This window comes from Muntiacus reevesi, chromosome 1, assembly GCF_963930625.1.
Source record: "Muntiacus reevesi chromosome 1, mMunRee1.1, whole genome shotgun sequence".
Classification (NCBI taxonomy): domain Eukaryota; kingdom Metazoa; phylum Chordata; class Mammalia; order Artiodactyla; family Cervidae; genus Muntiacus; species Muntiacus reevesi.
In genome coordinates, this window is record NC_089249.1 from 16,072,112 (window position 1) to 16,085,086 (window position 12,975).

Below are 12,975 nucleotides of genomic sequence, written 5' to 3' on the forward strand. Positions count from 1 at the left end.
CCTCTGTACATGGGGATTCTCTAGGCAAGAATACTGGAGTGAGTTGCCATACCCTCCTCCAGTGGATCTTCCCAATCCAGGGATCACATCAAGTTCTCTACATTGCAGGTGGATTCTTTACCATTGGAGCCACCAAGGAATGCCACTTGTCATAGCTGCAGTTGTTCATGTGTGATTTCTGTCTCACTCTCCATGAGAGTAGAGATGGTTTACTGCCCTATTCCTGTGATAAAATGTTTCTCTACCTTTCACCTGACTGGCACTGCTGACTCTAGGAGCTGTGCCTGCGCAGATGACTTTCATGTATGCTCTTCCCCAGCACCCTGCTCTTGACCCTACTGTGGCACTTACACTCCCGTACGTTCTTCATTCTTTCAACCAGTTTTTGGGGGTTTGTTTGTTTAGGTCATTCTCTGTGACAGACATTACACTAGGCACTAGCTCTTCTGCTAAAACATTTCTTCATACCTTTGGATCACAGACCCATCACAGAATATGGTGTGAATCAGAGGCTCTCTTTCAAAAAAAAAAAAAAAACAAAACAAGGGCCTATGCCCACAACCTTTTGGAAACAACTCCAGCAGGATTTGTCAGCACCCTGCAGTCTAACTGTGAATAGCCTGCACCGGGTTGCAAGCACCTGGAAGACAGGGTCTGAGTGCAGCTCTACTGTATCCCCTGTACCCAGCAAAGAACTTGGTCCATAGAGAAACAAAGTATCTGTCAATGGAAATGCAGCCACAAACCAAGTGCACTACAACTTAAAGTAGTGGTTAAAGCTGTGGGCTGCCTCGGCCTAGTTCTGGATCATTAGTTGTGTTATGACTTGGGGAAGTCACTTCTCTGTGCCTCAGTTTGAGCATCAGGAAAGTGGCAACATTCGATGTTTGTCAAGGTTACAAACTGGGTGATTGTGAAGATTAACACCATGAATCAGAATATTCAGAAACTCATTAAGTTATCATAACAACCTATATTAGAGATGAGTTAACAGGTGAAAGTAAAGTACCCCAAGGTTGCTCAGCTAAAAAATGACCAGATATCGCATTCAAACCCAAAAGCTTAGCTCAACCCTGCTCCTGGCCCCGTGCTCTGTCCATAGTAATAATCCAGGTAAATATTTGTTAAATCACAAAGTGGTCTATTTTTGTGATGCTTCATTTTTCTTAAGCATTTTTTGGGGGCGTGAAACCCACTTCTGTAATATGCACAATTTTCATAAAAACGGCCCACTCGACGAACACTAGTAATTCAATTAAGTTCGACTGTGGTAACACATATGATCTGCTCAGTTTCAACCCCAGTGTTTGTAAAAAAGAAAAAACGAGGTCCCAAGGAAGACTGTTGGGGAGAGACCGAAAACCACACGGCCGTCATGTGGGGCATGCGCATTCTAAGAGAAACTTCCGGCCCGCAGCGCCCCGGCGTCCGCCCCGCACCCAGGCCAGCCAGGCGGAGCTGAGGCAGCTGACGGGGAGTTTGTCTTCATGGTGGACAACTCCCAACTCCAGACTGCAGACTCTAGGCCGCTGCATGCCTGGTGACGAACACCCACAGGTGTGCAGGACCCGGACAACTCACCTGTCAGTGTCCGCTCTGTACTCGGCACGAGTTCCGGGTCTCTAGCCGCCGGCCAATTCCCCTCAGCAGCACTGACCCGGCCACTTGTGAACCCGCAGACACGCCCGCCCCCAGCGCAGCCAATCAGGACGCGAGGCGCAGGCTACGTGACCCCTCTGACGCAGCGCGGAGGGGCGGGGCGGCGGAGTTCAACCTGACCGGCTTGGTATCAGCTGTCAACGGAACAGCACCTCTGGCCAGCAATTATTGCCGCTGGCATTCTCACGCCTTTGCCCTCTGTGTATTTTAGAGAACTTGGAGTTTCAGTCTTTTTGTCCCTTGGGGAATGTCACAGCCCGCGAGAAGAAAAAAAAGGCAGAAATAACTCAGAAAACCGCTATATGTTTAAGCGTAGCCATTCAGAATTCCCAAAATAGGCCTACAGATAAAGAACTAATTTATAAAAGAAATTTAGTTAAAAAAAATCCCGAAACTTCTTTGGTACATATCTAGCCTTCCTGTCCCCCGTCCCCTGCCAACCCAGCAGCCAGCTACAGTGCCTGATTCTTCTTTAATGAAGAACTAAAGAACTTTAAAGAATTAAACTGCCTCCTGACACTTTAACCCAAATACTAGCCTTTTCAGATAAATTGCTAGGTGGTGATTATTACCGGTGATTCCAATCTCATAAACAAATCTCTCCCTAAAGCCAGGCTCAACGTCAGTCCCATTTACTCTCATATTTATCCATACACATATTTATGGCATGCCTATTAACTGTCAAGCATTTGCAGCAGCAATGACAATACAGAAGTGCACAAGACAAGGGGGAATGTGGAGTTCACATTCTGGTGGAGGACAAAAATATTAACAACTAATGACAGTATTAATAGCAACTATAATAGGGTTCAATGTAAAGGACAAGGTGCCAGAGCTGGGCCAGCTGTGCTATGCTGGGTGTGGAGCTGGGAGGAGGAGAGCGGCGATCTACCCAGGCTCTAGGTCCCTCATTTTGTATTTCATAGTATGCTGTGCATACTTCTAAAAACAGCCTTAACACAAAGGACTGTATTTCTTCTAGATTACCCTCTCTCCGTGTGGAGTGGACTCATTGTGGACACTGATGAATTGATTATCCTATGAACAATGCTTGGCACATGATGGGAACTTGGGAAATGCTAACCAAATCTTTGAGTCTAGCCTTATTATCCAGTTTGTGCTCAATAGCCTTTGTTGAGAGGGTGACAAGTTGTACTTTAATTCCACAGAGTAGCAGCAAGAATCCTGGCTCCTTGTCTCTAGATCAACTTTGATCTCCAGGATATTCTAGAATTAACTGAATGGCTAACCGTATGTGAGGTGCGGGAGTGTTTGTCCAGTACCTCTTCTCCCTCTGAGTTACCCCACACAAGACCCCCGTTATTTGGGGCCTTATTGCACTCTTTTTCCTGAAATACTAGTATTTGGGGTCCAGACTAATCGAAGTGTGCCACCTGCATCTGGGTCTGACCCCTGGGTCAGGAAGGTCCCCTGGAGAAGGAAATGGCAACCCACTCCAGTATTCTTGCCTGGGAAATCCCATGGACAGAGAAGCCTGGCGGGTTACAGTCCATGGGGTTGCAAGAGTCAGACACAACTTACCAACTAAACTACCACCACAGAAAAGAGAAGGAAGTTAAGGAAGGTAAAGTCGGGCCTTAGAACTGCATGCCACAGTCACTGGTCAGGAGGGAGGGAGCAGGGATGTGTGTTAAGGAGCTGGCAGCTAGTACCAGGGCTCCACATAATTGTATGAGGAATAACAACACAACCTGTACACTGTAATCAACACTTGAAACTGACCAATTTAGCTATGTCAGTTGTCTTAAATAAATGCCACCCGAAGTTTTTTCCATCCTAAATATTTAAAGAATTCACTTCTAGGACCACTTGGATAGCAAAATGGAATTATCAGATTAATAATAGTTATGAGAACAATTATTGGCAGCTAACTAGAGCTGCAGCATGCAGTTATGCAGACTATGCACTGCACATTTCAGGGGGTTACACAGCACGACCACCCTATAGCTAACATTTATTGACCATCTTACCACATGCCAGGCACTCGAGTTGGTGATGGACAGGAAAGCCTGGCATGCTGCAGTCCATGGGGTCGCAAAGAGTCGGACACAACTGAGCGACTGAATTCAATGAACTGATGAAGCAGATACTACGCTCATCCTCATTTTATAGATGAGGAAAAAGAAGGCACAAAAGGTTAATAACTGCCCAAGATCTCACAGCCAATGAATGGCAGAACCAGGCATTTGATTCCAGAGCCCACACTCTTAACTATTACCCCATACTAATTCACAGTTGTAAGCCCAATTATTTGAAGAAAAAATCTCTTTGGTTTTAAATCTTTCTTATAGATACCTTTATTTTTAAAAGTACCAAGTATTTAGAAGATAGTACTCTTACTTAGAATAATTTTGCAAAGTATGTTACTAAATTATAGTAGCTGTTTCTTCTTTCAGAATGGTGACATGTAGTTTACAGAATCTGTTTCTAGTCTGTGATCACATCTCACATACCAAAGCTCTCCTCCTTACCTAAAACAAGCAAAAAAATTTTTTAAAAGAAAAAAAAATCAAGTACACAAGATTCCATATATGCATATACTTTAATAACATAGTCACTTCAGCTGTAATTGAACAAAGAAAAGGAGAACAAAAAGAACTTAACACATGATACTTCCACAACTTTGGGTCAAAATAGGCATACATGAAGCTTTAAAACATATATTGTCTATGTTAACAGAGGCTATAACTACTAATTTTGATTATGCACATTTTAAAAACATTATTATCAAAGAGTGCAAAGTTAGACCAAACAATGATGTCAAGAAAAATTCTGTCTTAAAATTTTAACAAAGTCTTTTAAGAAAGTCTAAAAACCTCCTATTTTCCCACACTGACTCTCAAAACTTTGATTTTTTTATCAGCATATCAGTTAGCCACTTTAATTTTTACCATACATGAAAAATTATCAAAAATATATTGATGGGTCTATACTAATTGTGACTATTTATATTTACATTAAGCAAATTCTTTTACCAAGTTCTTTATATACAAATTACCATTTGTCCTATGTCAAATTTATTTAAAAAGTTAAAAACCACAGAAATGTTATTAGAAATAATGCATTTCAATATGTAACTGCCTTCCATCAATGAGGAACATTTTAAAATAATTTAACTGAAAAAGTATTGAACTCCCCACCAATTTCAGCTGCAACAGTATTCCTTCTGAATGTTTTCTGTGATGTAAGAAAAAAAAAAAACTGCGTAAAGTTTGATTGCAAGGAATGATAAAAATCTGATGAGAGTTTACTAATCATCAAGAAATTTACAGACTAATTAGGTTCACATTAAAAAAAACAGCAATGATTTTAAAAATGTGAACAGTTCAAGATAACTGAAGAAACAGAAGTCTTTCTGGCAAATACACTGTATGAAATCTTTTCATATAAATTTAAATCATAAGACAGTATCCCAAAACCAATTGAATAGAATACAGGCATGGATTTTTGACATTTTTAAAAAGGACCAACATCAAAAAAAACTTAAGCTACCTATCAAACTGGAAATAATTTAGATTTCAGATCTATCACAATAGATAAATTTATAAACACAAGATATGAGGAAAAGTTCATAAAGGGATATTATTAATATCACTAAAAGTTAAAAATCACTTTAATTGTTTTAGACTTTTGGTCACATAGGAGGAAATGAAAAGGATGGTTTTCTCTGAGAAAAAATCTGAGCAGAACACCATAAGCTTTTCAGATTTGAAGATCATCAGTTCAGAGGATGTAAAACAGAGTATAGCACTGTGCCCAGTACAGGTGCATTTCTCCTGTCCCAGAACTGATTTTGTAACAATCACTGAAAAATTTATGCCTGGGACTTCCCTCGTGGTCCAGTGGTTAGAGCTCCACACTCCCAATGCAGGAAGCCCAGGTTTGATCCTTGGCCAGGGATCTAAATCCCACAGCCACAGCTAAGAGTGAGCATGCCACAACTCAAGATCCTGCATGCTGCAACTAAGACCCAGAGCAGTCAAATAAGTATGTTTTAAAAATTTATGCCCCAGATTCTCTGGTTTGAAAATAGAGATAAGCTCCATTTCGGAAATTATCTTAATTTATGTTGATTACACACTCTGGCTTAAGCAAGAAATAAAACTGTAAAATATTTACCTAATTAGTGCTTTGTCGCTGGACTTTAGGACCAATACTCTGCGTGTCCTCTTCCTGACTAGGACGTTTCCCACTGCCAAGACCAGTGCCTGTGGAGCTTCTTCCTACACATTAAAAAAAAAAAAAAAAGTATGTTTAAGATAGGAAAGGTGAAAAGAACAGTATGCTTGAATGCTTCATTCTTACCTTGCTTTAATAGATGAGTTTGCTGACTGTCTCCATGAGCATAATGCAAAATACCACTCCCTTGAGTACAACCTGTTAGTATTTAAAAGACAGTTTTAAAAGACAGTAAAATCATTTAAGTAAATTCCAAGTTGTATATATTAAGATTACAAATCTAATTTTTAGTATTTGTATTATGTTTTTTAGAATTAATCCACAATGCTTCATAAGAACCAAAAATCATATGCCCAAATCAGGAAAACTTAACTTGTCCTTAAATTCAGGGACACAGAAATGCTGACTATTCCAAGGAAAAATCACTGATAATCATTTTCTAAAAAACATTTCTTTGCTGGATAACAATGATTAGACACATGATCATGAAGGCAAAACATAGGGCATCAGTATGATATACATCCTTTCTTCACGTCCCCCTTTCTCAGAACCTATGTAAAACATACGTCCTTGGAGATAAGAGAATAAGCATCTGTCAGATGACAGCTAAACAGTTCACACAAGGAGGAGACACAGACGAAGGGTGCTACCCACCCCACCATCTTCCAAGTAAAGTTTCCTAGTTCCTTTAGCTCTCAATGTTCTTCCCCTTGTTTCCTACTGCATGGGGAGGCAGCATCTTAAAAATTTACCACTTACTTCATTTATTTTTCTCCCTTTCCACACCCCCATTTAGACTCCAAGCTCTTCGTGGCTTTTATATCTTCTGTTTTTTGAAAGCCTCACAGTACCTAGCTACAAAGTATGTTATTGGCAAATATTTACATATTTAGACTACTTTCAAATTTATTAATCCTACCATAAAACATCATGTGTATAAATTTGTGAAGCTAAAACATTCCAATTTAACTTGCTAAAATGATTAGTTTTGCAGATAACTTCAAATATTGAATACAGATCTGAACTAAGAAAGAATATGTACCACCATCCCCCAGTAGCCAGGTAACTGGAGTGTGTTGCTTCCTACCCCTCTGCTGCCTGCCTGTTAGCTCAGCATTTCACAGAACTTCTGTCCCTAAAACTCAAGTGTGGAGACAAAAGGCAGTCTGTGAACTGCATAAGAAATGTGATAGAACTTTTGAAATGATTCCTTCTTAAAGTTTATTTTAAATTGTAGGAGACTTTGAGAAAGAACATTTCTGAAGTACACTACCATCAACAGCAATAATTTGAATGTAGGCCAAACACATAATAAAATCTTTAGTTTTATAAACACCACACTTGGCATTACATTTACAGGGGAGGCCCGGTGATACAGGAAAGAGTATGAACTTTAAGACAAGTTAGACTTGGATCTGAATCTTAGCTCAGCTACTTACTAACTGTGGGATCGTGGTTAAGTTACCTAACTCTTCTAGGCTTATTTCTCCAATCACAAAATGAGAATCCTACCACCACTTCTCCAGGATATTGTGAGTATGTGGCAAAAATTCCTCATACACAAAAGTAGGCAGGTAAGATATGAGTGTTTTCATTCCTTTCACCCTAAGCTAACTGTTGATGCTCTCAAAAGTATGCAAAATATTTCTGAATTCAGAAGAGTTCAATTTGCTAAAAGATTTTATTCTTAATATCAAATTTTGAGTATCTGACATAAAAAAAAAAGACCTGGAGCTGACTGTGACTCAGATCATGAACTCCTTATTGCCAAATTCAGACTGAAATTGAAGAAAGTAGGGAAAACCACTAGACCATTCAGGTATGACCTAAATCAAATTCCTTGTGATTAAATAGTGGAAGTGACAAATAGATTCAAGGGATTAGATCTGATAGACAGAGTGCCTGAAGAACTATGGACAGAGGTTTGTGACATTGTACAGGAGGCAGGGATCAAGACCATCCCCAAGAAAAAGAAATGCAAAAAGGCAAAATGGTTGTCTGAGGAGGCCTTACAAATAGCTGAGAAAAGAAGAGAAGCAAAAGGTAGAGAACAGGAAAGATACATCCATCTGAATGAAGAGTTCCAAAGAACAGCAAGGAGAGATAAGAAAGCTTTCCTCAGTGATCAGTGCAAAGAAATAGAGGAAAACAATAGAATGGGAAAAACTAAAGATCTTTTCAAGAAAATTAGAGATACCAAAGGAACATTTCATGTAAAGATGGGCACAATAAAGGACAGAAATGGTATGGACCCAACAGAAGCAGAAGATAATAGGAAGAGGTAGCAAGAATACACAGAAGAACCATACAAAAAAGATGCTCATGACCCAGATAACCATGATGATGTGCTCACTCACCTAGAGTCACACATCCTGGAATGTGAAGTCAAGTGGGCCTTAGGAAGCAACACTACAAACAAAGCTAGTGGAGGTGATGGAATTTCAGTTGAGCTATTTCAAATCCTAAAGATGATGCTGTTAAAACGTGCTGCACTCAATATGCCAGAAAATCTGGAAAACTCAGCAGTGGCCACAAGACTGGAAAAGGTCTGTTTTCATTCCAATCCCAAAGAAAGGCAATGCCAAAGAATGCTCAAATTACCGCACAATTGAACTCATCTCAATTGCTCAAAATTGAGCAAAGTAATGCTCAAAATTCTCCAAGCCAGGCTTCAACAGTACGTGAACCATGAACTTCCAGATGTTCAAGCTGGTTTTAGAAAAGGCAGAGGAACCAGAGATCAAATTGCTAGTATCCGCTGGATCATTGAAAAAGCAAGAGAATTCCAGACAAACATCTACTTCTGCTTTACTGACTACGCCAAAGCCTTTGACTGTGTGGATCACAACAAACTGTGGAAAATTCTAAAAGAGATGGGAATACCAGACCACCTGTCTTGCCTCCTGAGAAATTTGTATGCAGGTTAAAACTGGACATGGAACAACAGACTGATTCCAAATCAGAAAAGGAGTACGTCAAGGCTGTATATTGTCACTCCACTTATTTAATTTATATGCAGAGTATATCATGAGAAATGTGAGACTGAATGAAGCACAAGCTAGAATCAAGCTGCCAGGAGAAATATCAATAACCTCAGATATGCAGTGATACCACCCTTTATGGCAGAAAACGAAGAAGAAATAAAGAGCCTCTTGATGAAAGTCAAAGAGGAGAGTGAAAAAGTTGGCTTAAAACTCAACATTCAGAAAACTAACATCATGGCATCTGGTCCTGTCACTTCATGGCAAATAGATGGGGAAACAATAGAAACAGTGAGAGACTTTATTTTGGGGGGGCTCCAAAATCACTGCAGATGGTGACTGTAACCATGAAATTAATAGACGTTTGCTCATTGGAAGAAAAGCTATGACCAACCTAGACAGCATATTAAAAGCAGAGACATTACTTTGCAATAAAGACCATCTAGTCGAAGCTATGGTTTATCCAGTGGTCACGTATGGATGTGAGAGCTGGGCCATAAAGAAAGCTGAGCGCTGAAGAATTGATGCTTTTGAACTGTGGTGTTGGAGAAGACTCTTGAGAGTCCCTTGGACAGCAAGGAGATCCAACCAGTCCATCCTAAAGGAAATCAGCCCTGAATATTCACTGGAAGGACTGATGCTGAAGCTGAAACTCCAATATTTGGCCACCTGATGTGAAGAACGGACTCATTTGAAGAGACCCTGATGCTGGAAATGACTGAAGGTGGGAGGAGAAGGGGACGGCAGAGGATGAGATGGTTGGATGGCATCACCGACTCAATGGACAAGAGTTTGAGTAAGCTCTGGGAGTTGGTGGTGGACAGGGAAGCTTGGCATGCTGCAGTCCATGGGGTTGCAAAGAGTCGGACACGACTGAGCGATTGAACTGATATTTGGTTAGAACATTTGAAAATTGAGATGATTCAAATGTCCAATACATTCTGACTTCTTCACATGTATTAAGAACACGTGTGGCAAATAACTATATATATATATATATATCACAAAGAAAACCATTACAGACTAGGCTTTGTAAGGAAAAAACTCATGTGCAAAATGACTAGCGTCACTATGCATGTGTATGATAAATCTTTTGGCCACATTCACAGGGCCTCTGACCCTCTTAATTAATTACCTTATAGTTAATAAATACTTAAAGAGAATAAAAAATAATGGGCACTCTGAAAATATGACATCTGAGTTTCATTTTATCGTTAATATTGCTCTCCTCATTCAGTTTGCAAGAACGTTTACCCAAATTCCACTATACGTAATGATATTTTCCATCTCCATTGTTTTTCAGTCGCTAAGTCACGTCTGACCCTTTTGCAACCCCATGGACTGTAGCCCCCTAGGCTCCTCTGTCCATATGATTTTCAGGGCAAGAATACTGAGTGTGTTGCCATTTCCATCTCTAAAATGTCACTAATGGAGTAAGGGAGTGTGTATGTGTGTACATGTACGCATATATACAAGGAACCTATTACACAAATTTTAGATAGAATTTTTAAAACATATTATAGTGAGGTACAATAAACAATATATTTTATTATTAATCTCTCTATGTTACTAAGTACAGAAATTTCCTTTTTACTTACTTGCATTGCTGCTACAACCTGGGATATTTTCTCCAGGAGAATATCCCATGAGACCTCCATTCCCATTAGGATTAGATGGCACTGAAGCAAGAAGACCTAAAGGGAAAAAATTTCCTATTAAGTTATGATCAAGATGAAATTCAAGGAGGGGGACATAAACAGCTGCCTTAGAAACAATCAAAGGCATTTCCTGACATACCGAGTCCTCTGTATCGTGAAAGCTGCTGATAGATCTGTTTCATCCTCTCAATATTCAAACGGCTTGCCTCAGCATGGTTCACCATTGGTTTAGGATAATTAACTCCTATCAAACATTTGGCTACCTTTTGAATACCTTCTGGTGCATTCCAGGGATCATAGATATATTTTGCAGGGAAGCCTCTTAGAACAGGCAAATAACGCCTTTTAGGAAAAGGAAGAAAAATTATTAATAAAATGAACTGCAAGCAAATTATAATACACTATTTATTAACTATGAATGACCCAAAACAAATCAATACCATTTAAATGATTTGTTACCCTTTTCCTCATCTCTGCTGCCCATCAGGAGTGGGGAATACCTTAAGCGTTGTTTAAGTATGACAAGCTCTTCCTGGATTAGCTATTCCAAACTGAATAATAATCATCCTTGATTTACCTGATATAGTCTCCATTGGGATCTGTTCTCCTACCAAAACCAACAGGGCAATAGCAGTGAAAAAACTGTTGGAAAAAGGAACTACAAGACAGCCACATCCAACTTCCAGCATTTATGCTCCAATCTGCATCAAGCAGTAATTCTTCAAATACCTTCAGAAGTAACGGTAATCAATTAGTTTGCACACACATATTTCTCAAAGCAAGCATTTTCCAGGTCTCTGTAGATCAAAAGTCAAGGTAAAGAAAATCTAGTTCCAAAGTTAGTTTTCTTATCTATGTTCTATCTTATAATGAGTTATTTCAGGGAAAGAAACATATTAGTACTATACAGATTTCTGAATAGAATTTGCCATTGTAAGCTTGGCAGTGTTATTGGAAAGGGGAGGGTAAAAATTATTCAAGTCATTGATTTAAAAGGGTAAGTTATGATATGGGAAGATTTTTTTTAAAAAAGGAAAAAAAAAGTAGTAAACACTTTCAAGAAAGCAAAAATACTACCAAATAAACCACCAAAAAAAACTTGGAAGCTTCGTACATTGGTCTACATAATGGGAACAATCAAATACAAATGACCTTTAAGATTTAATTAGAATTATGGAATCTAAATTTAGGATTCCTTGATCCAAAAGGGAAACCGAATTAAATTATTTTTATAAATTCATTAAGTGTGTGCTATGCATCTATCTCATGTATGACTTGGTGCTAGGAAATGGAGATGTAAAAAAACAGGATCAGAAATGATCTTTGGAAAGGGGAAATTTATGATATAGATAGGAAGGTAAAACATATTTAAGTCCTCTTATATATACCCATAAGATGATGTCACAGAATGTAGTATGCATCACATTACATAATAAGACTAAAAAGCTATGGTGTTGAAGTGAGGCAAAATGATTTACACTTTAAAATTTATAACACAAAGATTGCTATTTCTAAGACTCTTCGGTAAATCCTTTATGTGACGGAAATGATCACCTATAAATATACATCAATCCACTAAGTCCAGAGTATTAAATTTTAGAGTCCCCTTGATAGGTAGGCTGATTTAGCCACTGAAATGACTTCAGGTTAACTGACTTCAGGTTGATGCAGTCTAATTATGCCCAAAAGTTGCCTCTATGGTTAAGAATTAAATGCTTTTCTATTGAAAAAAAGAAACAAGACTATAAACGAATCTATACAACTTTTAGGAACTGTTTATATATATAAGGTATAGAAAAAGTTATAGAGTTCTTCAAAATAAAGCCATGCTACATTAGTTGGAAGAACACTTACCTTCATTCCTTCTTCCCAACTAATCCACAGGTCACCTCGTGTCAGGAAACAAGCAACTGCATGTCTGGCTAAATGATGAATCCAACCCTCCTGACGAAGCTGCGTCATGATGGCATCAATCCATGGAAAGCCCGTCCGTCCTTCTGCCCATTTTGCTAAAGCCTCAGGATTCTTATCCCATGGAATCTGAACACAAATGGGGTTTCCTTCCATTTTGTCAAAGCGTGGATTATTTGTTGCTGCTGTATAGAAAAATTCACGCCATAATAGTTGCCCATAAAGAGAAAGGGGAGGGGAACTGTTCTTCTTCACCTAAGATTAAAAAGCAAAGAAGTATTATCAGCAATTTTTTAAAAGTATTTTTTAAAAATAAGCTCCAGTTCTAGATAATACCTTTTTGTAGAGATCTGTCAGTTTGAAATAAAAGAGTCGACATGACAAACAACCAAATCGGAGATAAGGACTGAGTCCAGTAGGGCTAGCAAGCAGGGAATTTGCATTCATTCGAGGTCTTTCAAAGTTTGCCACCCAAGCCTGAAAAAAACACAGAGAAAATTATGCTAACTGCCTTTTCCATTTTAAAAGACTGTTTGAAATTGAGCTTTTCAAGAACGTTACATAAT

General features: G+C 38.9%; 2 protein-coding genes across 9 annotated transcripts in view; both read right to left on the reverse strand.

Moving 5' to 3' along the window:
• The window catches only part of MTERF2 (mitochondrial transcription termination factor 2), an 11,510-nt gene extending 8,976 nt beyond the window's left edge, over positions 1–2,534 (reverse strand). For 5 of the 6 annotated variants that reach the window (XR_010663622.1, XR_010663620.1, XR_010663621.1 and 2 more), the window contains exon 1: positions 1,582–2,532. The gene's annotated coding sequence lies outside the window, so the exon portion shown is untranslated. Of the gene's footprint in view, positions 1–1,581 lie in introns of all 6 variants that reach the window. The other variant, XR_010663624.1, reaches the window with a different exon arrangement.
• Positions 2,535–4,015: 1,481 nt separating this feature from the next.
• The window catches only part of CRY1 (cryptochrome circadian regulator 1), an 87,255-nt gene continuing 78,295 nt past the window's right edge, over positions 4,016–12,975 (reverse strand). Inside the window, exons 6-13 of one of the 3 annotated variants that reach the window (XM_065938443.1) lie at positions 12,746–12,886; positions 12,353–12,664; positions 11,076–11,227; positions 10,638–10,840; positions 10,439–10,534; positions 5,986–6,057; positions 5,800–5,903; positions 4,016–4,151 (exon numbers count right to left, since the gene is read on the reverse strand). In XM_065938443.1, the coding sequence (XP_065794515.1) occupies positions 5,800–5,903; positions 5,986–6,057; positions 10,439–10,534; positions 10,638–10,840; positions 11,076–11,227; positions 12,353–12,664; positions 12,746–12,886 (1,080 nt within the window). In that variant the 3' untranslated portion in view covers positions 4,016–4,151. Of the gene's footprint in view, positions 4,152–4,203; positions 4,858–5,799; positions 5,904–5,985; positions 6,058–10,438; positions 10,535–10,637; positions 10,841–11,075; positions 11,228–12,352; positions 12,665–12,745; positions 12,887–12,975 lie in introns of those variants that run through there. The other 2 variants (XM_065938453.1, XM_065938435.1) reach the window with 2 other exon arrangements.